The sequence below is a fragment of the Calidris pugnax genome, unplaced genomic scaffold, assembly GCF_001431845.1.
Source record: "Calidris pugnax isolate Ruff unplaced genomic scaffold, ASM143184v1 scaffold116, whole genome shotgun sequence".
NCBI classification, from domain to species: Eukaryota; Metazoa; Chordata; class Aves; order Charadriiformes; family Scolopacidae; genus Calidris; species Calidris pugnax.
The window spans coordinates 272,890-297,761 of record NW_015090877.1 but is presented as its reverse complement, the minus strand read 5'-3'; the positions used below and the strand labels follow the sequence as shown (position 1 = coordinate 297,761).

General features: G+C 57.2%; 1 protein-coding gene across 8 annotated transcripts in view; it reads right to left on the bottom strand.

Annotated features, from left to right (window-relative positions):
- LOC106890484 (receptor-type tyrosine-protein phosphatase V-like) overlaps nucleotides 1-20,936 on the bottom strand; it is a 38,383-nt gene extending 17,447 nt beyond the window's left edge. For 2 of the 8 annotated variants that reach the window (XM_014946343.1, XM_014946344.1), the window contains exons 1-20: nucleotides 20,444-20,933; nucleotides 19,276-19,339; nucleotides 16,712-16,978; nucleotides 15,439-15,708; nucleotides 14,599-14,865; nucleotides 12,856-13,128; nucleotides 11,962-12,222; nucleotides 11,173-11,445; nucleotides 10,457-10,726; nucleotides 9,622-9,891; nucleotides 8,666-8,938; nucleotides 6,976-7,248; nucleotides 5,942-6,211; nucleotides 5,269-5,541; nucleotides 4,204-4,476; nucleotides 3,415-3,687; nucleotides 2,296-2,565; nucleotides 1,564-1,842; nucleotides 1,176-1,310; nucleotides 858-1,068 (exon numbers count right to left, since the gene is read on the bottom strand). In XM_014946343.1, the coding sequence (XP_014801829.1) occupies nucleotides 858-1,068; nucleotides 1,176-1,310; nucleotides 1,564-1,842; nucleotides 2,296-2,565; nucleotides 3,415-3,687; nucleotides 4,204-4,476; nucleotides 5,269-5,541; nucleotides 5,942-6,211; nucleotides 6,976-7,248; nucleotides 8,666-8,938; nucleotides 9,622-9,891; nucleotides 10,457-10,726; nucleotides 11,173-11,445; nucleotides 11,962-12,222; nucleotides 12,856-13,128; nucleotides 14,599-14,865; nucleotides 15,439-15,708; nucleotides 16,712-16,978; nucleotides 19,276-19,339; nucleotides 20,444-20,512 (4,814 nt within the window). In that variant the 5' untranslated portion in view covers nucleotides 20,513-20,933. Of the gene's footprint in view, nucleotides 1-857; nucleotides 1,069-1,175; nucleotides 1,311-1,563; nucleotides 1,843-2,295; nucleotides 2,566-3,414; nucleotides 3,688-4,203; nucleotides 4,477-5,268; nucleotides 5,542-5,941; nucleotides 6,212-6,975; nucleotides 7,249-8,665; nucleotides 8,939-9,621; nucleotides 9,892-10,456; nucleotides 10,727-11,172; nucleotides 11,446-11,961; nucleotides 12,223-12,855; nucleotides 13,129-14,598; nucleotides 14,866-15,438; nucleotides 15,709-16,711; nucleotides 16,979-19,275; nucleotides 19,340-20,443 lie in introns of those variants that run through there. The other 6 variants (XM_014946347.1, XM_014946348.1, XR_001412526.1 and 3 more) reach the window with 6 other exon arrangements.
- Nucleotides 20,937-24,872: the final 3,936 nt, after the last annotated feature.

The following is a 24,872-nucleotide window of genomic DNA, read 5'->3' as shown; positions in this document are numbered from 1 at the left end:
GTGAAGCTCACTCTCCTCCACACACTCTCTCATGGCCTTTCTTTCTCTCTTCCCAAGACTGTCAGTAACCTCTATCACTAGTCAGCAACCTCTATCACTAGTCAGCCACCCTTCTGTAAGTTTCTTTAAATTGAAATGGGAAAACCTTCCCGATTATAGGGGATCCCTTTGTCAGAGAAATGCCTGGGAATCCAGTCCCTGTTTTACAAAATTGTGAGCTGCTAAATTAACAGACTAAAGATATGATTCTTTGTAGGAGAAAATCTGTTTTACCGTCAACTGTTTTAAAGGTACCCTTTAAAAAAATATGTATGTTTCTGGATCCTATTTACTGTCAAATAAGACCCTGAATTTATGAATATTGTGATCCATGTTTGTGTCCCATGGAGAACTTGGACCTCAGCCTGTGGTTTGCTACTCTCAGCCTTTGAGGCCCCAGTTGTGTAGGCACCATTTGAACCAACGTTTCTGTTTTGGTTTCATTTTTGCACTTTCTGAGTCTGCAGGTGGCTCTGAGTTACCTGAAAAAGTCCTATAAACAACAGCATCCATTTTAGCCTTTACCCTGGAGGTGGACAACTGCCCAGCTCCCAGGGCAACACACACAGCCTTTGCCTCAGCTTTCACCTCTGCTGTCCCTCTCCCTGCCCACTTACACTGTAATTTTTTCCACTGTGCCAGCCCTTGCATCCCTCTAACGCTGCTTGGTGGAGCAACCCCTGGAGTCCACTGATGGAGGTCTGGGGAGCGCGAGGGTTAGGTGACGTCCAGGGAGCTGGTGGCACCTTGCAGGGACATGTGCAGTCCCTTTTCTCCTCCAGCCCCTTTCCCTCAGGAGGGATGCTGACACCTCTCACCTGTACTGCTCGTTGGCTTTCAGCTTCCCGTTGCACATTGCCCTGGACTGGCCGCACTCCTCTATTCCCACTGGCACTCGCCAGGTTTCGGGGGAGCTCCTGGGGCTCGAATGGAAAGGATTGGGGATTAGCACAGCCAGGTAGGAGTCCTCTGTCCCGTAATAGTGGTCATACCATGTGCTGGACATGATTTCCTGGGTGGGCCTCAGCACTGTAGGGGAATGTACAAGGTGACAGTGGTGGTTCCAAAGTGACATCCAGGGGACCTGCTGTGCTCCAGGGAGCCACTGCAGATCAGGATGTTGCAGGGGCACTTACGTGAATCATTAGTGGTAGCAACGACACCGTAATACTCAATCTGGCCATTCTCTTCACTGAACAGGTCGGATGAAATGATAACTGCGGAGCTGGCCTCTACTTGGAAGATGTCTGCTCGCAGGGGCGGAGGCAAGGCTGGAAAAGGAACCAGCAAGCACACTGTTAGTGTGTCCCTGCTCCCACCAAACACACATTCCTCACATTGCCCACACACTGACCAGCCTGTCACTGGTCCCGGCATCACTACCCAGAGCCCTGAAGCTCTGCAATTCAGTGCAGGACCACATGGGGCTCACAGGCTCCTGAAAGAGCCCCCAGGTCTAATTAGCAACACTGGGTGTCCGCTGCTGGGGTCTGTGGCAAGGTTTTGGGAAAGAAGGGGACTCACCCTCCACTGTTGTGTTGCAGAGCAGAGTCACAGCCTGGCTCCTAATTGTGTTCATGCCCACTGTGCTCACAGCGATTCGGTATGACGAGTTTGGCTGCAGCCCCTCCAGGCTGGCCTCACTCATAGGGATGCTCATGACATACTTGGAGGTGGGAAGTCCATCAGAAAGTCTCTCTGTCACCACTTCATAAGCCTCCACATCTCCAGGAGAGCTGGTCCAGTTCAAGTAAAGGCTCCTTGACTCTGATAAGCATTGCACATCTTCCACTGGGTTTGGCTCTGCGAAAGAGATATGGCAGGCTCTGAATTTACTGGATCAGAGAAATCCCAACCTAAGTCCATGTGTCAACCCAGAGCCACTGCCTGTCCCTAGGTCAATGAGAGAGGAGCAGAGCTTGACATCTGTGACCTGGGAACCGCCTGTGCCAATGGCCTCAGGACAAAGCAAATGGGTCACAGCCTAAGTTATAGAAGAAGCAGACCAGTGGAGATCTCTGCAGAGCCCTCTTTGCTTCACAGGTAGCCAGGCCACTGGGTGATAAGGAATCTCTGTTACAGAGCTAGCTCTGATGGCTATCAGACGGTCACCTCACCAGCTTTCCTTATCTCCTACCATGAAGACTTCCCATGCTTCTGTTTACCCCTGAGGGCTGAGCTAGTCTTGAGGCCACCCAAGTGTTTCTCCCCGTTCCAGCCTGCACACTCCCCATCCCCACAGCAGCTTATACCCACCCATCAGCACCGCCAAGGGTTTGGTGCTGCTCCAGTAGGGCCCGGCCACGCAGCTCAAGGAGACAGAGTAGTTCCTCCCTGGGACCAGCCCCTGGAGGAGGTGGTGGACTTGCCCTTGGCTGAGAGCGTGCCGCCAGGGCAGTGTGCTGTTCCTGGGATCCCGCAGCCACAACTGGCACTCATCCTGTTGTCCAGAGACACTGTCCCAGGAGATGAGCACTGTGTTGTTCCCTTCAGCCATCGCAGAGAGATTTTTGGGAACTGAGGGGGCTACAATGAAAACCACACCAGGGGAGAGTTACTGTGCCATGCATGTACTCTCTTCCATCCCACAGAGATACGAGTAGAAGATGGGCAATACACAAGGAAACATGTTCAGTGATAACATTTCTGCAGCTGCTGGCTGCCACTACCAGAAATGACCTTTAAACGGGAATTTGAGGACATGCACAGTGAGGAGCACGAGGAGATGGGTTCTTCCTCCTGCTAATTAGCAAGTTTCATTAGAGACCTGCCTGAAGGGCTCTGCACATGACTCCCAGCACCCTGCCAGGGGCTGGCTGAGCGTGGGAGCAGAGACCTCTGGATTCCCCAAGCAAAGTACAGGGACTGTAGGGACAAGCACATGAAAAGGCTTATTGTACTTATCTGCAATTTCCACATTCCTTAAACAACAACAAAAAAAGTGCCCAGCCCCCCCTTATCCCCCATGCCAGGAATTTTCTGAGTGCCTGGGAGGCTGGGATGATGGGGTGCCCCCCGCTGGCTGGAAGGCCTCATGGTCTCCCAGGCTGCAGGTGCCTCTGCCAGAGGAGCACTACTGCCATGGGATCCCTTGGTCTTTTCAGTCACCCATGCCTGGAGGAGCCAGCTTGTCTGAACAGTGGGGCCACAAGCCCCTGCCTCTTGAAATAGCAACCATGGCTGCCAGACTGTCCCATGGGCAGCAGTATTGCCCTGCTGTCCCCTCCACGGGGTCCTTGCACAGCCCATTGCTGTGGTGGCACCTACAGCTTCTAGGCCGCAGTCCTAGCCATGTGCTTGTCCCTTCCCACAGTGGGTGCTGGGGAAGGCTGAGCTTCATGCATGATGTAAAGACCTCCAGCTCTTGTCACTTACTTGTCCAGTCACTGATGTTCCCTGCAGAGGCTGCGTAGGGCCCTGCCGTGGACACCACTTCCAGCAGGTATTTATGTCCCGGAGCCAGGCCAGAAAAGGTGAATTTGCTGGTGCCTTTCTCAACAGATACATTGGCTGTCAGAATACCTGATCCCGAATGATACAGGAGGAGCCTGTAACTGTCTTGCCCTTGGGGTTCAGCTCGCCAGGACACACTCAGCCTGTTGGGATACCCCTGGTTCGTCATGTACACGTTACGAGGTGCCAGGGGGTCTGGAGAGACAGGATGGGAAACATGACAGTGAAGGGCCTGAGGACAGCACCTCAGTATCTCAGCAGAGTCATGAGAAGGGATGCACCATTCAGGACAGGGCACTTTGTCTTGGCTGGATGGCTGCATCCACCAGCCTGAAGGCATCTAAAAGCAGCTTCTGCAAGCTTCAAGTGATGCTTGTCCGAGAAGGGACAGCCCATCCCAGATGGAGTGAGACACTCAGAGATGGGTGAGGAGGGAACACTCAGCCAGCTAGAGGGGAGTGGAAGGTGAGTGCTCCCTCCTCCGTGCCTCTCCTCTGAAGCACAGCCCCCAGAGCTTCAGCTGGCCTCATCCAGGCTGGTGGAGCTGATGGTGAGGGTGGGCAGAGTCCTGCTCAGTGCTATGGCACTGACATGCCCTTGGTTTCAAGAAGGGCTGGTGTCTGCCACAAAGGTCAGTGGGACCATGTCCTTTGCCATGAGCTTTCATAACTGCCCAGAAAGGCACATATCGCCTCAAAACAGGGTACTCACACGTCCAGTTGCTGATGTTCCCTGCAGGTGTCTGGTAGGACCCTGCTATGGATCCCGCCTCCAGAACATACTTGCTTCCTGGGTTCAGGCCCGTGAAGGTGAAGTTGTGGGTGTCTCTCCCAAGAGAGGTGGTAGCCACCATGCTGCCCAGCCGCCCGTGGTACAGGGTCAGTGTGTAGCCGTCTCGCCCCCCAGCCGCGGCTGCCCAGGACGCACTCAGCCTGTCGGGGTGCCCCGTGCTCAGCAAGCGCACGGAGGCTGGGGGCAGCGGGCCTGGGGAGTCACCAGACCTGATGTTAGGGACCAGAGACCATGCAGAAGGAAACAGACACTTGATGGGACATTGTGCAGCAGGACTGGTGCTCCCTGAGGGGTGGGACCTGTAGACTCCCTCTGGCACTCTCCTCCTGTTCACTTTTCTAGTCTACATCCCCATCCCACTTCACCTTTAATGCTGCTCAACCTCTCTGGTCCTTTACATGCCAACCTTTCTTCATCCAGGTCACTCTCGTCCCCATAGCCTAGCTGGAACGCCTTTGTACATGTGTCCTCCAGCACCCAGCTGGCCTGCAGCTGCCTGGGCAGAGCTGGCACAGCATCCATAGTCTGTCCAGCCCTAAAACCTGCCTGGGTGGAGAGTAGTGCTGGGCTAGTCCATCTCCAGAGCAAAGGCCCATTCTCCTGTGAGGGCTGTGGATTAGCCTCTCCCTGTACTACACTGATTAATTTCATGAACCTTCATGGTAATGTGGTTTCTAGATGCTGGAGGAGACTCAGGGAGAGCGCGAGTGCTCCAGTAGACAGGGAGACAGGGCAGCAAGGGCAGGGAGATATCCCCAGGTAGGCACAGCTGGGCAATCCTCTATGTCATCACGTACTTGTGCAAGTCTGCAGCTGTGCCCATGAGGGTAATAGCATGCCCCTGCACTAAATGCAGCATGTTGCATCCAAGCATTCGGGTGTGGACATCTCCAAAGGCACCAGGTCCCCTGTAAACCTCCCAGCCCTGCCCAGTGGTGCAACATCTCCTGCCCCTCAGCAGAGGACACGCCTCCAGGCACTTACGTGTCCAGGCACTGATGTTGGGTGCTGCTGCGTGGTATGGTCCAGCCATGGCACTGGCCTCCAGGGAGTACTTGTATCCTGGGTTCAGACCCATGAAGGTGAAGTTGTGGGTGTCTCTCCCAAGAGAGGTGGTAGCCACCATGCTGCCCAGCCGCCCGTGGTACAGGGTCAGTGTGTAGCCGTCTCGCCCCCCAGCCGCGGCTGCCCAGGACGCACTCAGCCTGTCGGGGTGCCCCGTGCTCAGCAAGCGCACGGCGGCTGGGGGCAGCGGGCCTGGGGAGGAAACACCAGTCACTGCCAGGAGCCATGGTCAGGCTGAGAGAAAGGAGATGCTCCATGTCTGTGCCAAGCCTGGGCTGCAGGAGGTGGGTCAGCCCTGCAAGGTCCTGAGGGCTGGCTTTGCCCTTGACTTTGTGGCAGCTGCCTCTGGGGATTTCCTCCTCCCTGGTGCTGCCTGAGCCTGTGGATGGCTGTGGACGGTTGTCTGGGACATGGGTGGCTAGGCCACAGGGTCCTACACACACTCCCCGTGCTGCAGGGCACAGGCACCAGGTGTTTCCATGGGTGGGAGAGGAAGGCAGGATCTGGCTGCACCAGTATGGCCTCTGATTTGAACCAGGAAGGGGGGGATCTGGTAGAGGACCCCTGGCTGCAAGGAGAGCATCATACTCACGTGTGCAGAGGGTGAAGTTGGGGGTGCTGGTGTGGAAGGGCCCAGCTGTGGCCCTCACTGCCACGCTGTAGCGAGTACCAGGGCTCAGCTTTCTGAAGGTGTGACTCCGGGCATCCCCACCCAGCACCACGTGCCCAACGTGACTGCTGGAGGCTCTATCATAGACATCCACCACATAGCCTTCTGCTCCTCGCCCCGTTGTTGCCCAGGAGGCCTGCAGCTCGGAGGCAGAAGGGCTGCCCAGGGTGAGGTTGGCAGGGGCCAAGGGATCTGGAAAGCAATAGGGAGACCATCAGCCCCTGTGTGCCACCACTTGCTGCTCAGTGGTATGAGCTGGCTGCTTTGCCCAGTGGTTCCTCGTGCTCTGGCAGTGCTGGACTCCAGCCCCCAGCTCCCAATGGGTGGTGGGCAGGCTGGCCACCAGAGATCCTCCCGCAGAGAAGCATGGGGACAATTCATACAATCATAGAATCATCTAGGTTGGAAGGGACCTTCAAGATCATCTAGTCCAACCATCAACCTAACTCTGACAAAAAAAAAACATCACTAAACCATGTCCCCCAGCGCCATGTCAACCCATCTTTTGAACACCTCCAGGGATGGTGCCTCAACCCCTCCCCTGGGCAGCCCATTCCAAGGCTTGATAACCCTTTCAGTGTAAGACTTTTTCCTAATATCCAATCTGAACCTTCCCTGACGCAACTTGAAGCCATTTCCTGTAGTCCTGTTGCCTGTGACTTGGAAGAAGAGACCAACCCCCGGGCAGACAATGCACGTGGCTCTGAGCACAGTATCCCCAGGGTTTGCATCTGGACTTAGCAGGGGAGATATCCAGAGCCTTTGAGGTGGATAAGGGGATTGTCTGTGTCAGAGAAGGAATGAGGACATTGAGCAGAATGGTGGGACAACTGTGTGGAAGCTAGGGGCACAGCAGAGATGGTTTGGGATGGGGAAGGTGGTGGTGGGTGCTCTGCAAGGCTCAGATGGAGGCTCTGGGGCACAGTGGAGTGTTGAACCCAACCCATCAGACTCACATGTCCATTGGGTGACGTTGGTGGAGGAGGCTTCTAATGAACCTTTCACAGCAGTGACCTGCACAGCAAACCTGCTGCCTGCCTCCAGGTGAGTCCAGGTGATGTTCTGGGCATCTGGACTCAAGGTCTGGACCCGATTCCTACTCTGGATGCTGAGGCCATACAGGATAACATGGTAGCGATCCCTCCTGCCGGGGGGCTTGTTCCAGCATGTGTAAAGCTCTGAGGAGCTGCCTGGGTTGGTGAGGCTCAGGTCTGTCGGTGCAGCAGGAACTGCGAGGAAAGACAGACACAAGTTAGAGAGAAAAAGACACAGTTCTGAACGTGCAGCTGTCTCTGGGGAAGAGTCTTTCTTTTCCCAGGAAGCCAGTAGCAACCAACCAGCAAGCACTCTGTGCCCACATGGTACAAGAAGGCTGTAAGAGGCAGGAGATGACCGCAGAGCAGCATCACTGGGAACCAGGCCAGGATACCCTCCTCTCCTCTCCCTGGGTGCCAAGATTGATCCCCATCCCATTCTGGAGCTCCTCGCAGTGCTCTCACCCAAATCATAGAATCATAGAATTGTTTATGTTGGAAGGGACCTTTCAGATCCCCAGTCCAACCATCAACCTAACACTGACAAAAACCATCACTAAACCATGTCTCTAAGCACTATGTCAACTCGGCTTTTAAATACCTCCAGGGATGGTGATTCCACCCCTCCCCTGGGCAGCCCATTCCAAGGCTTAATGACCCTTTCAGTGTAAATTTTTTTCCTAATATCCAATCTGAACCTCCCCTGGCACAACTTGAGGCCGTTTCCTCTTGTCCTATCACCTGAGACTTGGGAGAAGAGATTGACCTCCCCTGGCTATACACTCCTTTCAGGGACTTGGAGAGAGCGAGAAGGTTTGAACTCCCTCAGCTGCTCCTCACAAGACTTGTGCTCCAGACCCCTCACCAGCTCCGTTGCCTTTCTCTGGACCTGCCCCAGCCCCTCAATGTCTTTTTTTGTGGTAAGGGGCCCAAAACTGGACACACACTCGAGGTGGGGCCTCACCAGTGCCCAGTACAGGGAGATGATCACCTCCTGAGTTTTACTCACCACGCTGGTCCTGATATAGGCCAGGATGCTGTTGGCATTCTTGGCCACCTTGCATACTGCTGGCTCACATCAGCCCACAATCGACCAACAACCCCAGGTCCTCTTCTGCCAGGCAGCTTCAGCCACTCTGCCCCAAGCCTGTAGTGCTTCTGGGGTTGGTGTGACCCAAGTGCAGGACCCGGTACTTGCCCTTGTTGAACCTCATCCCATTGGCCTTGGCCATCGATTCAGCCTGTCCAGACCCCTCTGCAAAGCCCTTCTGCCCTCAAGCAGATCAAACTCCTGCCCAACTTGGTGTCATCTGCAAACTGACTGAGGGTGCACTTGATCCCCTTGTCCAGATCATTGATAAAGATGTTAAAGAGAACCGGCCCCAATATCAAGCCCTGGGGGACACCACTCGTGACTGGCCACCAACTGGATTTAACTCCATTCACCACCACTCCCTGGGCCCGGCCTCCAGCCAGTTTTTAACCCAGTGAAGAGTGTCCCATCCAAGCCATGGGCAGCCAGTTTCTCCAGGAAAATGCTGTGGGAAACCATATCAAAGGCCTTACTAAAGTCCAGGTAAACAACTCACCCATGGGTGGTATGGATGCTCACCTGTGCAGCCAGTGAAGTTCTTGGGGAGTGAGCGGTAAGGTCCAGCTACAGCCCAGATCTCAACAAGGTAGCAAGTTCCTGGTTCCAGCTGTGCCAGGGTGACATTGGTGCTGTCTTTCCCTACTTTCAGGTTCCTTGCTGGTTTAGAAGAACCTTCCTCATGCACACTGAGCAGATATCCATCCCTCTGCCCAGAAGGGGTCTCCCAGTGCACAGCCAGAGCCCAGGCAGTGCTGACAGGGCTTGCCGAGAGGGAAAGCGGAGGTAGTGGGACTGCAGGAAAGAAACAGTGACAAACCTGGGATCCTCAGGACTGACTCTAGTTTGGGAACGAAACCGGGAGCTGCAAGACTGTGAGCATCTAACATGCTGTCTAAAGAGTGCTGAGAGCAGCAGGTTGCTCCCAGATGAAAGCTGCTCCCTGTGTCCCCAGTGATAACGGTGCATCACCACCACGGCCTGTGACCCCTTTGTCCCTAAGTGCTGGGGAATCACACAGAATCACAGAATCTTCTAGGTTGGAAGGGACCTCAAAGATCATCTTGTCCAACCGTCAACCTAACTGACAAAAATAGACACCCACACAACAAACAAGAAGCATCACCATCACTAAACCATACCTCCCAGCACTACATCAACCTGTCTTTTGAACATTCCTTCTGACTGTGACCTGCAGAGCGAGTGAAGACCATATTGGATGCTTTTGTTCTCCTCAGCCCAGCCTGCCTCAACACCCCCCACACCCTTGCACTCACAAGTGCAAGGCTCACAGTGAGGGTCTCAACAAGAGAGCCAGCATCCTGAGTAGGAGACAGGCACCAGGTTGCAGGGACGTGGTCTCAGGGCCCTCCTGCAGAATAGCCCTGGGACCCCCTCTTAGTCCCCAGCCCCTCACCAGGTCAGAGCCAGGCTGGGTACCAGGGATGGGGACGGGTGCAGGGGAGCTGTGTTCTTACCAGTGTAGCCAATGGCAGTCTGAGAGGAGGTGCGATGAGGCCCAGCCTGAGAAATGATCTCCACACGGTATCGAGACCCTGGAACCAGCCCCTCCAGGTCAAGCTGGTTGACTCCACGGGGGACAGACACATTCTTTATGATGGATAGGGACTCGGCCACTGAGAGCTGTACCAAGTGGTCTCTGCCACCACCTGACTCCACCCAGCTCACATGTAGCTCCTGAGGTCTCCGGCCAGGCTGTACACTCACGTTAGCCAGAGACAGTGGATCTAGGGGGAAATGCAGCATGGAGATATATGAGATGGTGGAGGAAGGCAACTGGAGAAGCCAGGACACAGCCTGCACCTCTGCACAGGGGTAAAGGAGAAGTGGTAGCCGCTGACTGCCAGTTCCCCTGTTGTCCTGGGGGACAACAATGTAAGTTGCCTGTCCATATCCAAGGCACTGCCAGCATGCAGGTGCTGCACTGGGAAGAGAGCACTCAGCTCCCCAGTGGGCTGCTCTGCTGCACGGACAGGGAGCAGCAAGCCCATACAGGTCTCTCTGCTTCCTCTCTCACACCCCTGTCCCACCAGTCCCAGGCTGGCCTTGATATCATGAGTGGTCTAGGCAGAAGGTTCAGCTTGACCAGGGAAAGCCTGAGCTGGGGAAAAGGGTCTTTTGGCGCCCAGAAACCAGCACAAAGCACCTAACTCATGACACATGCTCTGATTCTCAGGGGCAGGTCTCACCAGAGTCCTCCCTCTTCCCAGACACATCCATGCCACTGCCAGTCTTGCAGGCAGTGCTAGGATGCCCCGTCCCTGCAGGAGGGTGGGAACAATTCTCACTCACATGTCCACTCAGTGGCAAAGTGTGACGAGGATCTGTATGGGCCAGCGAGGACAGTCACCTTCAGGAAGTACTGAATCCCAGGGGACAGCCCTAGGAATGTGAAGTTGTGGGTGTCTGGCCCTACTGAGATGTTCCTCTGTGCTGGATGGCTCTTGCTGTAGAGCTGGAGGTGGAACTGGTCCACATCACCAGCAGCCTTGTCCCAGAAGGCAGCAAGTCCCAGTGGGCGTCGGGTGTTGGTCAGGGTCACGCCGGCTGGAGCCAGAGGGTCTGAGAGAGAAGAGACATCCAGGCGGTGAGAGGAGCTGCTGCAGTGTGGAGTGGGGTCCTGCACATGCTGGTCCTGAGCACCCTCCACTGCCTGTCCCTGGTGGGCTCAGAAATCAGCCCTTGGCATACTGAACCCCAGAACAGCCTGAGCTTCTGCTCTGCAACAAACTTTGGAGTGGGTCCCCACCTTTCCTGCTGGATGACATTTGGATGTTTTCCATTCAGTGATGGGTTTCTCCTGCACTGAAGACCCTTTTACTTCCAACCTGGCTGAATGTGGCCCTGGTTGTCCTTCCACTCTTTGCCTGTCTATGTGTCCCTGACCCTGGTTCTCCCTCCTCCCCATACGTGGTCCACACTCTTCCTTGCTTCCATGCCATGAGCTTTCTCACTCATTGGCAGGCCAAGGCTGCAAGTAGCAGTAGGGGTAGGGGTATCACACTCACATGTCCAGTCTGTGGCTGATCGCACAGGGGATCTGTAAGGTCCGGCCATAGCAGTCATCTCCAGTGTATACTGCCGCCCAGGGACCAGGTCCTCAAAGGTGGCATTCATCCAGTTGTTCCCCACAGTCATGTTCCTGACCCGCTCCTGGGACTTGGTTTCCCAGAGGGTGCCTGCGTAGCCAGTGCTGCCAGCGGGAGCTGCTCTCCAGGAGGCTTGCAGAGAGGTGCTGTGGCCCTGATTGCTGAGGGTCAGCTGCTCCAGGGGCAAAGGATCTAGGAAAGGGAAGGTCTAGAGTCTTGGCTGCACCCAGACTGGGGTCACCTGGCAGAAGTGCATCCCCAAATGTGCTGGGGCTGGAGCCCCTTCCCTGGGAAAACCCACTTCCAGGTGCTCTGGCAGCATCCCCCCTGCTGCCACCCACCCACCAGTTTGGCAGGGACTGGTCATGGTAAGAGTGGACTTGCTCTGGTGCTGGAGGAGATGGTGAGTGGGATGATCTGGATCAGGGTGGTGGTTCAGGGTCGATGCAGCCTGAACAGTGCCACTGGAGGGTGACCCGGGGGAGGAGAAGGATGGCACTGGGCTCTTCTGACCCTTGTGCCGAGTGGCTGGGACATAGACCAGGGTTGGATGCATCCAACAGTACCTCTGCTTTCCTCCTGAGCCTTCTGTCCTTTTATTGCTGCAGAAGACCCATGCTATCACATGCCCTTGGGAACAGCATCACAGAGAAGGGCAAGATTCAGTGGGAACCCTGGGGCTGGCTGTGGTAAGGGTTTGGCACTCACATGTCCAGTTGGTGATGCGCCGGGGCGAGGATGTGTAGGGGCCAGCCACGGTGCTGACCTCAAAGGTGTAAAGAGTCCCAGGGTGGAGGCCGTTGTAGGTGAAGTTGGTGACACCTTTAACCAGCGAGCTATTCTTCACAGGGTGCTCCATGGGGCTGAGGGCCAGCACGTAGCCCTCTCCCATTGCCTCCTCCCAGCTGGCCAGTAGGCTGTAGGGGCTCCCTTGGCTGGACAGACTCACACCAGATGGTGCTAGCGGCTCTGCAAAAGACATGAATGGGATTGTCACCGTGTGGGGCAGAGTGTCAGGCAGCCAGGCTGCTCTCATGATGCTTTGCAGCGTACCACCCCTCCATCTCCACCAAACATGGGCAGCCAGGGAGCCTTTTACCACTCCTGGCACCAGGGGCTGCGTGAGTGCCTCCCCATGACGTTTAAGGCTCCAGTCCTTCCCTCCAGGGTGGCAGCTCTAGGGTGGCTGCCTGAGCACCAACTGTGGCTCCACGAGTTGCCCAGGAGGGACTGGGCACAGGGAGATGCTGCTCTGGGGGAACTGGTGGTGCTTCACCACCCATCAAACTATTTGTGGCAAGCAGAGGGAGGGGAAGCTGTCTTGAAGACTGCCAAACACTGAGTCCAAAGATTACTGAGTAGGATATGGTCTTGATTTGTGCCTGACACTACCTGCACCAATCTGCCAAGGACCTCCCAGTCTCCCCATCACGAGGAGCTGTGGGGCAGCAGCTTTTGCTGCTCTGACCCACAGCCTGCCCTTGAGACCAGGTGCCACTGTGCAGCCCCATCTCTGCTCCTGCTGCAATCCTCCTCCCACCCCAACCCTCTGTCAGGAGGCAGAAATGGCCTTGAAAGGACACGCTTGGGCTTTCAGCTTACGTGTCCAGGCTGCTGTGCTGTGGGCTGATGCTCTGTAAGGCCCAGCCACTGCTGTCACCTGGACAGAGTATTGCTTCCCAGGATCCAGCCCGTGGAAAGTGACATGACTGTTGTCTCCATCGACAGAGATGTTCCTTGTTGGCACACCATCCTCTTCCTCCTGCAGTGTCACCAGGTAGAAGTCCCTCTCTCCCGCTGGGGTGCTCCAGCGAGCCTGCAAGGAGTTCTGTTCCTCTGCAGGGCTCAGGGTCACATTTCCAGGGCTCAGGGGGTCTGGAAGGGAAGAGAAGGGACCTGTGTGCATCAGGATTATGTGCTGAGCATTAGCTCTGGACCCCACACACCCCTTGATCTTCCTTATCTGCAGGGTCACATCCAGCCTTAGACATCCTTTTGGAGCATGCTGTCTCCATTCCCCAGCACAACCATTCCTTGTCTAGCAGAGCCTAGATGAAGCTGGAAGCCTTGAAGGGAAATTCCTAAAAGTCCCTCTCCTCTCTATTTGTGTCTCATCATGAGCTTGCTGATATTCCCAGGAACTGTCCTGGACCGAACTCCTGGCTGAATGCCCCTGGCTCGTGCGTCTGGCCCCAGGGATGTTTGTTCAGTCGGGTAGGTCAGAGCCACAGACGGCAAGAGCAGGGATAGAGTCAGACTTGCTTCATAGCAGAAACAAACCAGATGGGGGTGTGGAGATCTTCCAAAATCCCAGCTGCAGAGTCAGCAGTGAGCAGGCTCCAGCTTCCCGGACTGGCAGGCGGAGCAGGAAAGGGTTGGAGACTCATCAGCTGATGGCACCCAGGTCCTTCCAGCATATGCCTGGCCAGTGTCTCTGCCCAGGCCAGGACAAGTCACTGGTCACAACAGCCCTGAGTCTGCAGCTTGGCACCTCCATAATTTGTTGCTCTTCACTAGAGAAGGCCAACGCTTTCTTGGCATTTGGCATGAATCTTGCTCTGTCCTGGAGGTCAGGCTTGCCCTCTCCATTTCCCCTCTGTCTTTCCTGGGAACATGTGGGAGAGCAAGTCTGGGGTCAGAACTGTTCGCAGTGCTATGGACACAGTGTTGGCAGCAAACCAGGGCTGTGGTGGTAGAAGGCACCTGCTCTCAGGGCCATTGCCATCCTGAGGCCAGAAGGTGAAGGAAGTTGGGTTGAATGGTGCAACAAGCTGGGGTCTGGGACAGCTACCTCAATTTCTTGACCTGCCAGGTGCTGGCTTCCTTGGTTGTGTTTGCACAGCACCCTGGACATTAGGAACTTCCACCAGGATGATACTAAAGCCAGATGCTACCAAAATATACCCTTGACAGCAATCAAAGGGGACCAAAGTTCCATTTCCCTCCAGGAATCTCCAGTTCAAACCAGTTAAACTTCTATCCTCTTGCCCCCTGTTTTCTTTGCTGCCCTTGGACAGCCCTGAGGCATGTGAGAGCCCAGCCCCAGATTCACTGAACATCAGTGGTATCTGCTGCCCTTCCATCCTCCTCCTCGGGGAGAGGTCACAAGCTGATTCCAGTGTGCCCCATGGAAAAGCAGGCTGGCATTAGGAATTCACTCTGCCCAGGGGACGCACTGGCCCCAGAGCTGGGTCCTGGAGCGGCTTTCATCCAGGTCCAAGCAGAATTATTGCCCTCTGCACCCAGGGCTCTGGCAGGAGACCTTCGAATTCAGAGGATGGACCAGAGGCAGCGAGAAAGCCAGGGCCACAAAGGTCCTCCCCCATCCCTGGCCATCATACTCACATGTCCAAGCGGTGGCATTGGGCCCCACCATGGTGTAGGGCCCAGCCATGGCACTCAGCCCCAACCAGTACTGGGTGCCGGAGTGGAGATGCTGGAAGGTGTAGCTGGTGAGGCCCCTTCTGGCTGACAGGGTGGTGGTCACCATCTGGGTGAGGAGGTTGTGGAGTGTGAGGTGCAGCCAGGCAGCCCCCCCAGCATCTGCCCAGGAGGCGATGAGGCTGGTGCTGGATCCTGGGCTGAGTCTCAGCTGGGTGGGGATGGAGGGAGCTGAGGGGAAAAGCAGGAGGGAGAGAGGTTCAGCACTGAGGCTGGAGGTCCCAGGACCTTCTTCTCTCCCCAGGGTTTCCTATGCCCACAACTAGTCTCTATGCTGGCATGATGGCTGAAGGTCTGGCAGGGGTCTGCTGAGGGATGTCTCTCCCACGTCCCTTCCCAGGCAGACCAAGGGGGTCTTGAGGTCCCTCCATACCAAAAGAGGTCACTCTCTTTTGGGCTGCAGGGCAGAGGGGGTGGCAGCCTGGATAATGCAACATTTCTGCAGCTCCCACCGGCCAAGATCTCTTGTCAAGATCTCCAGATTTCCCTTCTCCCAAGGGGACATGGAGCACCCAAGCTGCGGGTCTTGCAAGGCAGGACTGAGGTGCGAGGACGTCCCTATGGCCAAGCACACTGGGCTTACAGTGGGGATGTGAAAAATTCCATTGTTACCCATCCTATGCAAACTCCCCATCCTGAGCCTGGAGACCTCCTCCCTCTCTCTGCCAGCCCAGCCAGCACATGTGCTGCACCCCTCCTGCCAATTCCCTTCCCTCTTGGGTAGGTACACCCATCAGTCCCTACCTGTCCACTGGTGGATACTGGTGCTCGCCTGACTGGATCCAACCAGCGTGCTGACCTTCAAGGCGTACTCACTGCCAGGTAGCAACCCGTCAAACAGGAAGGTAGAGGCGTTTGGCAGGATGGACACATTTCTCACCAGCGTCTGGGAGTCGCTGTGGTAGAGGGCTAGGTGGTAGCTGTCTCGCTGCCCGTGGGCATGCGCCCAGGACGCCTGCAGCATGGCAGAGCTCCCACCACTGCTCAGGGTCAGGTTGCGGACAGGTGAAGGACCTGCATGGGACATAGCACAGACAGTGTTGGCTGGTTGCCTGGGGATGCTTGACCTGCCACGTTGCTCAAGAGCTGGTGGGACAGTACCTTCACCTAGTGAGGTCCTGCCAGCCAGCTCCACAGGACCCAATACCCCAAGCACAGCCCCATCACCTCCCTGCCAGCTCACCAGTCTCCCAGGGGTTGGTGGGCTGCACCATCCCCTTTGGATCAGTCTCTGCACAGACACTCTGAATTGGGCTGAGAGGCTTGGTCAGGGACAGCACACCAGGTGAAGCCATCAGTGCTTACCTGTGAGCTCACCTGCTGCCAGGTCCTCTCTTCCTGCTGGCCCTGTGGGTCCTACCTCCTGCCTTCCCATTAGCACCACCCCCTGCTCCCTGCAGCCACCGCTGTTGACACCATCCCTTCTCCTGGCCAACCCCCTCCCTCTAGCTCAACTCTCCTTTTCTAGGTTTCCACCTTCACTTGCACTGATTTACTCAAGGATCTTCTGGAGAGATGCAGGCAAGGGCTGTCATCCTCACCTGAGCTGTGGGCTTACCAGCCCTGCCCCTCCCCCTGGTCCCTGGCATCAGCCAGGGAGGGTGTAGAGCAAGGCTTGGTGGGTGAGCTAGTGATTGACAGAGATGTGCCAAAATGATGGAGCAGTTACTACTTCCTTGTAGCTCTTTCTAGACCTCCAGGCATGACTTTTTCCTCCTACCCCTCAGCTCTCTGCAGTCCACATCATTAGCTATATTATTCCAGGAGAAGATATAGCATTAGCCCATGCAAGGTGCAGGGACAGGACCCTCCCTCCACATGGATGAGGCAATGACCCCTGGGGCTCTGGGGACCAGGGAAGGAGCCCAATCCTTGTGGAAGTGAGGAAAAGCCAACTTCCCTAAGAACTCATGGGACTCCACACAGACCTGTACTTTGCACTGTCCAAAGCAGTGGGGTGATCGTTGGTAGGAGCACTGAGACCCTTTGACTCTGCAGTCCCTGGGGAACCCCTTACTTGTCTGTGCTGTGACTGTCTGGCTGGTGGTCTCCATGCAGGCAAGTGTGGCTGTCACCTCAATCTCATAGCGCATGCCAGGGGTCAGCCCATGGAACCAGAAGCTGGTGATGTTGGGTCCAGCAGATCCATTCTGCAACGGTGTGCCTGACCCCAGGGAGGAGAGAGCGAGCGAATATCCTTTGGCACCCCCCTCTGGCTCATCCCAGGACAGAAGGAGGGAGTCCGACCAGCCATGGTCACTCACACTGAGGTTCAGGAGGGTCCCTGTGGAGGCAAAGCCGAAACCCTCAGCAGGGAGCCGTGGTGCTGCTGGGTGTCCAGCCTGCTGGGCCAGGCTCCCCAGCCCACCCAGTCTCACTGCACACCTTAGCACAGGTCACCACTGTGGGCACTGCCACGCTTCGGTCAGGCCCCCCAACCCCAAGGGCTTTGGATAGCCTTTGGAAAACACAGGAAATATCAGAAACCCCATGGACTGGGATCAAAGGCATCATGTGAAAGAGATGCACCTAAACAAAGAGCATCTCCTCCATTGGAGAAAGACTAGAAGACTTCAGGCCATCACATGCTTTATCCAGACAGCCCTGCTTTATAATAGAAAAGTTGCCCTGGCTGGATATAATCCATTGCTCACCACAATGGTTGGTTGAGCCCCCAGAAAAGCTGTCAAAGGCCTCTAGGTCCACCTTGCAGAAGCAAGACAATGTCCATGAGGGAGCAGGATAGATACGGCAGTGGGGCCGTTACGCTCCCTGCAACAGTGTCTGTCTCTGTGTGGGCTCTGACGCAGCAGAGGGTAAAGACTGCTTCAGAGGGATCCAGGCTCTGACTCCCACTGTCTGCCCGGTGCAGAGCCTACATGGGAAGAGCAGGGCACTGCTTGTGTGGAGGAAATGTGGGGCCAGATTTGCACAACCTCCTGATGAGGTGTGTCCCTGCCTTGGCCTTACTGCAGCAGCAAGGTCAGCACGCTGTGGCTGCAGGGCCAGTGCTGTGGCATCCAGATGGAGAGCGTCTGGGGACAAGGAAGTGGCGTATGGGGCTTGGCCGAATTGGTGGGTCAGTGGCCAAAACTGCTATTGGATCCGTGCCCTTAGAGTTGCTCAGGAACCACCTACACAAACAGGAGCCAGACATAGCCTGTCTGTTGGGAGCAAGCTGGCAACGTGACCCTTGCAGGCTCCATCTCTGCCCCCCCGTGCCTTCACCAGCAGATCATCACGCACTCCCCGTCCCCAGCCTTCATGTGAATGATGGAGCTCTCTGCTGCCTTCAGCCTTTGGGAAACACCAGAGCAGCCCTAGTGCTAATAAGATATTTGTGTAATAATTAGCACTTAAAATTTATGACATGCAACATCTTGTAACAGGCTTACATGTGATCTGGCATGGCAAGACAGCTTTAAACAAGCACAGCTATTGCCACAGAGGTCTGCCTGGGGGCTGCCTTTACACAGGAGCAGTGTGGAGCGAGCCCCAGGGGCAGGGGCACCTTTGTGATCCACCCTCGGGATCCACCTTTGGGACTGCTCAGGTGTTGCATGTGGCCCTCCCACAAAGGACAGTTTCAGAACCTCCTACAACTTCTGTTGTTTGGAGCATGCTGCCACGCCAAGTTGGGGAAGTCATGTGGCCACCAAAGAGGAGCCTTCCCTTGGGAAGGCCTTCTCAGTGCCATCCCTGAGCAGTTCAAGTGCAGATTTGGGAAAAGACAGCTCAGGAAGGGTTATCTGAATGTAGTTGGGTGTCGAGGGGCCAGGTGTCTACACCTGGGCCAGCTGCCCTGGGCTAAACTTGCTGTCAACAGCAGCTCGCAGAGCACAGGGGGTGGCTAATCTCCTCCTGGAGAGAGCCAGAGGGATTGTGCCCTGTGTGGAGTTCAAACAGGGATGGTATTTCACTGCGGGCTCTTTCTTATCTCATGAAGGCACGAGTTCTCCACCCATGTTTGTCTGCTTCTCTCATGTTTCCAACAGACTGCACCACCTGCCTCCATCTGTTACTTGGCAATCTTCTTCTTCACCTCTGCAATACAAATGTACTAGTACCTTAAATGGGCCAGAGGCATTCTCCAGCCCTGAGGCCCCTGATCCCACTACTGCTCAAGTCCCCGTAGATAAGCTTCGCAAACCACAGCACAGCCAGCCACATCCAGGTACACCCCATGCCCTGACTGATGCCTTCAGATCATCTGGGGGAGTTTCCACTGGCACAGGCCAGCGCCGGCTGCGAGCACACAGCAGCGCCTGGCTGCAGGCGCTCCGTGCAGGGCTCATGCTGTGCTGCTGCTGAGCCCACTTGATGCTCGATGGGAAGGAGAGAGCTTGGAGCCTTGTCCATCTCTCACACTGCCCCCCATAAGGCTGGTTGCTGGAGGAGGATGGGGCTGAATCTCTGCCCTTCCCTGGCCATGACTTGCATCTTCTGGGAAGTCTAAAGCAGAGTATTTACAAAACTACTCTTAACTCCCGGTGTCCTGGCACAGCACATCCGCTCATCTCACTGCTCCTGGCAACAAAGATCACCCTCTGCAGCCTGGTGACCTAAGTTTCTTAGACTTACCTCTATCATTGGGTGCATCCTGTCCCTCCAACCCTGCCCGTGCTGTCTGGTTGCATCCCTCATCCTGGGGGATTGAAGGTGTCAAGTGAGAGATGGCCAAGGTGTGCTGGTCTGAGCTGAGACCAACGCCTAGGAGAGGTGCCCTGTGCAGGCCAGTGGTCAGGCTGGCCAGGCACAGGTCCCACTCCTCTATGGCAGCTGGGGGCTGTGACCCTCTGGGGACTGTGACCCCTTTTCCCAGGAGAGCTCAGGTCACTGCTCATGTCACCCTCCCCTCGCAAAGGCAGGGAGACAGACTCAACAGATGCAGCTGTGGACTACCCTGGCCTTTTGCATGGGTCCTGGGACAGCAGACCAATACGGGGCCCACAGGGGAGGATGTCCCACCAAAACAGCCAGGGCACAAGGGGAAGATACAGGGAAGGAGGGGGTTCCGGACCCTGGCAACTTCTATAGGCTCCCCTGCTTCCCATTATCGTGGGGCAGGGGAGGACGGGGAGACCCCGGACCTCAGTCCAGCTGCCTGCCATCCCCCACAGGCAGCAAAGCGAGGGCTTGGCCTGGGAGCTGCAGAGCATCGAGCACCCATCCCACCGCAGTGGGTGCTGAGCATGCTCGCGGGATGCCCGTCTCCCCACAGTCTGCTTGGGAGCAGGGTGTGCCCTGCTTAGGTTGAGGCTAGTTCCCTCCACATGAAAGGAAATGTCTCTGCCCAATCCCTGTCCCCCAACAAGCCACAGAGGAGCAATCATCTTTCTCTAGTTATTTCCCCCTTGGATCTGCTGGCTGACTCATTTCTGGCTCCCCCCCTGACTGCTGTGCTTTGGGGAGCGTGCATGCGGAGGGGAGTGAAGGGGCTCTGGGTCCCTGGGAACATCAGCCAGCCAATTCCTGGGCTGAGGAGCCGTGCAGCCATGGCAGCAGTAACATGCTCCGATACCAGGCGCCGGGGCGAGAGGGCATGGCGAGGCGGGGGGAAGTGGAGGAAAAAGCCAGCTCGTAATTGCAAACGTCACTAATTTGGTGCAGCTGCATGGCTGGAAAGGCAGCCCAGAAATATGCCGTCATTCCTCAGCGGGGTAGGACTATGCGCAGCCCCTTGCTGCCAGCGAGCTTGGAGCCAAGAGCCTGAATGGACAAACAGGGGGACGAAGAGACGAGGTCTTACCTCTGCCAGGGTTCCCAGGAGCCGCAGCACCCACAGGACGAGCAGCAGCAGCGGCGGCGGCGGTCGCATTGGGACCAGGGTGGCTGCAGAATAGAGGGATGACAAGTCGTGGGGGGAATAGCTTCTCAGCAGCGGCCGTCCCCAGCCGGCCCTTTCTCCCACGGCAGCGAGGGGCTGCCCCCCCGCATGCCTTCCGAGCGCGGGTGACAGGATGGGTCAGCAGGGACCGGCGCTGGGTGCCAGGGCCCCGCACAGCAGCCCTGCCCGCCCCGGGGCAGGAGCAGGGAGCGACTCCGGGCGGGGAGAAGTCCCGTGTGTGCGTGAGCCTCTCGCTGCCCGCATTTGCTATTGTTCCCGCGGCTCCCTGTCCCTCTGCGGGGACCCCGCAGCTGCCCGTGTGTCAGCGGGTGCGTGCTGCGGGCAGAGAGCTGCTGCCGGGGGGCTGGGCGGGGGGGTCCCTGCACGGCCGGAGCCCGCTCTGGCCATCGGGAGGAGTTCTGCGGGGCTGCGGGAGCTGGTGCGGAGAGGGGAGGGGAGGGGAGGAGACAGGACAGGACAGATGGCGGCTCTGAGCTGGAAGGGAGTGCCCAACCCAGCCCCCAGCGAGGGGAGGGCCGGGGCCCCCGCAGCCCCCACGGGCCCCGCAGCCCCCTCCCGCCCCGCAGCCCCCACGACACCCACGGCCCCCGCAGCCCCCGCGGTCCCTGCGGCGGGGCGCGGATGCTGGAGGGAGCGTGGGCGGGAGCGTGGAGCCGGGTGCTGGGTGCTTGCGGTCGCTCCGTGCCCGGCTCGCTCAGCCCCGCACGCAGGGGTTTGTGCGGGAGGCGCCGATGGGGAGCGGGAGATTCGGCCGCGCTGGGTGTGCAGGGAACCTTGTGCCTCTGTGCCCTGCCCAGGCAGCGTGGAGCTGGGGGGGTTGCACACTGTGAGGTTCCTGTGCGGTGCATGCCACCGGCACCAAGATGCCTGGACCACGCTTTGCCTGTCTGGGGGGTTGGCCGGGTCCCTGTCTGCTTGTGGGTTGTGGGGACTGTACTCTGTGGTGCTGCCACGGGGAGCACGCCGTGTCCCCCCAGCTGTACGTGCTGCTGTGCTGTGTCTGTGCAACGCATGGCGGGATGCCAGCTCTGATTCAGAGCGGAGATGCCATTGGCTTCACATCAGCGCTGGAGATCTGGGACAGTTCTGGAAGAGGTTCAGTGATGCATCTACCCTGGAAGCCAGCTCAGCCTGTGTGGCCATGGGAGCCTGTCACAGTAGCCAGCACGGCCGCCAATGGGGACTATTCAAGCTCTGCTTATTGTTGTGAGCCACCAAGCTGTCAGGGTGGGACACATACTCCAGCTGGCCCCAAGACAGCAGGTTGCCTCCCCTCAAAACTCAGAGGTTTGTCAGGTGGGACCTGTGACAGTCAGATCAGCCCCCAGTGCCTGGGCAAAGACAAGGGAAAGCCCCAGATGCTGCATGTAACTGAGAAGAGACACAAGGGCCCAAGTCTAGGACTCATCTCCAACCCCAAGTCCATCCCCCAAACCTCCTGACAGCCCCCCAGCTGAGAAAGGGGACAAAGCACTTGAGTCCCCTTCCCTTTGCACAGGGGACAGCTAATTCCCCAGGTCCTGGCCAAATGGGACTGGTGCCAGGAGTCTTGGTCCGTGGTCACAGTCACGTCTCTGCAGAGGCCCAGTCCCCGACGGGTGCGGGCTGAGGGTAAAGGGGCCCTGGCCCTGCTGCTCAGCCCAGCGGTGAGGGCTTACGTGTCACTGCCATCTCCTCTGTTAATGACTCAGGTGTCCCCACAGCAGAGAGGCACAGCTCAAAACCTGGAGGTTCTCTGTCGCCAGACCTGCCCTCCCCCTGCACCCTGGACATGGGGATAGGGGTGGGAGCAGAAAGCAGCATCTTGGCTCCAGCACAGGCAAGTTTTTTAATCCTTAATACTGGCAGCTCCGGAGAGGCCTGAGGGTCAAAAATGCAAGCAGTGCATCTGCCCAAGTGATGGAGGCCTGGGGTAAAAGCTCTGTCTCTTATGGAACCACCGATAGGCATTTGAGACAGGGTCTACCAGTGCCTGGGGCTGATGGGGATGAGCCATCAACAGTGCCACAGACAGCCAGGGACAGCCATCCCTGCTTCCAGACATCAGCATGACAGGACTGGCCATCCCCCACTGGAGTGCAAGGTGTGTGCTCACGGATACTGGTGATGTCCTCCAGCCACTTAGATGGGTGGGGAGGGAGTCCCCCTCCATGAGCTGAGGCAGAGGGAGGTATGGGGCTGGCTGCTGCCATCTCCGGTGCACTGGGAACTGTTTTAAAAGGCCCCTTGCCAGAGCAGGGCGGCTGCAGCCAGCTGGGAGGAGGCTGGAGCTCCCTGCTGCAGTGAGGGCTTGCCAGGTTCACCCGGGGGCCCAGGGTGGGATCTGGGTGGATACAATGGGCTGCCCCTCAAACAAGTTTGCAGAGAGGCTTTGGGGGGATGTCCCCATGTGGGTCCCTGGTGAGGTGCAGGCTGTCAGGTAATGCACCCTGCCACAGCGGCACAAGGAGAGGTGACCACGTGTTGGATGGGGACCATGGGGCTATTTGCTGCCATGAGCAGCCTGGAGGGTGAGGATGGCTGGGGTGGAGGCAGAGGAGGCTGGGGGCAGCTGGGACCATGTGGTGTCCCGGGAGGGTGACAGGTGAGGACAGAGCTGAATTGGAGAAGCCCCTGGCTGATGAAGCAGGGGTGAGAGGTGAGAATGGTGGGCTGGGAATTGCGATCCAGGGGGATGGACCAGGAGGGACCCTTGGTTATCAAGGAAAATCCTGGAAAGAGATTTTGCATCCCCCACTGTCTGAGGCAGGTGACAGGAGGCAGTGTCCCCTGCCGTGGCACAGGCAGGAGATTTTCCCAGGCTACAGAGTCAAGGTGGGGCTCTTCTATCTTCAAAGCACACCAAAGAGGAGCTCCAGGCCAGCAGGAGGACAAAACCACTCGCTGGGAAACTCCAGCTGGGCTGAATCTGCCCTGCCCAGTGGGGGACCAAGCTGAGCCTGCACACACTTGCTACACCTGCCTGCCTGCAGCCCCAACCCTCTCGCCACCAGCCTCTCTGCAAAGCTGGTCATCTCCATCTCCAGCCACACCAGTTCAGTGGGATGGAGATGCAAGGGAGGTAAGTGGGATGTGGCATCTCAGGAACTTGTTGGAAAACAACTGCTGCTACCATGGCCCTGTGTGTTGGTACAGCTCTGGGCACTGGCTTGCCCAAGGACCAATGGATCTGTCCTGCCCTCCCTGGTCTCTGGGCTGGGGAGCCGATCAGGGACTCCTGGAGCAGTGTCTTCATTCCCCCAGAGCCCACTGCCTTGCTCTGCCTCTGCCCCACACCTCCCTCTCCAGGAGGAGAAGTGACCCCCTGCCCAGTATGAGGATGGGCTAGGGGGATGTTCGCCACCATGCCTTGGTGCCCACCAGGATGGGACTGACCTCTGGGCACAGACCCAGATGTGTCCAGCAGGTCTCCCAGCCTCCACATGCTGCTGGTGGCCAGTTACAGGGCCTGCAGAGCGGGCACCCCACTGGCCATGGGGACATCCATACCAGCCCCACTGATTCAGACCTGGCGACCAGGCAGTTTTGCTTCCTGAGCTCAGGGAGTTTGGGCTGTGCCTGTGTTGGAAACAGCCCAAAGTGCTGGTGAAAGTGAAACCCAGACCCTGTCCTTGGCGCCACGGGGCCCAGCAGCCTCCCATACTGGACAGAAGAAGCTGCTCATTACATGCCAGCGCTGCCCTCCCCACAGCCACCCTGGTGACACCATGCCACCACAGGCAAGCACAGAGAGAGAGGCTGCCTTCATCTGGAGATGCCAGATCTCCCCTCTGGTCCCCCCGACAGTGAAGCCTTTGGTTGTGCCAGACCCAAAAAAAACTGCAGAAAGTCTCTCCACCCAGCAGCTGGAACCAGGCCTGGAAACTCAGGGGCTGCCGAGTCATCACATTTTCCGTGAAGCAGCAAAGGCTACCGCAGGGAGCAGGGGGATGGGGCATGCCCCGCCAACCATGAGCACTAGAAAGTTATGCTGGGCAGATCTGGGCTGGGACCGTGGGGCCTGTGCAGCCAAACCACCACCTCCTGCCAGGGTCAGAGCCTCAGGCTGGGAGGTTGCCCTTGCCCCGGGCCCCAGTGGGATCATGCAGCCTGGAACAGAGATGCGAAAAGGGATCTCTGACAGCATGCCCATCACTGTGGTGTCAGGTCTTGCTTATGCTGAGGGACAGTAGCCACAGTGCAGTGGCAAAGGCCCTGTCTGGCAAAGGCTCCAGAGCAGTGCCAACCTCAGACCAGAGCAGAGTCTGCTCCCGGTTTGCCTTTGTGCTCCTTGCACTGTCCTTTACTCCAGGTGCCCTGAGCATGGAGCTGGTGGCACAGGTCTTGTCCC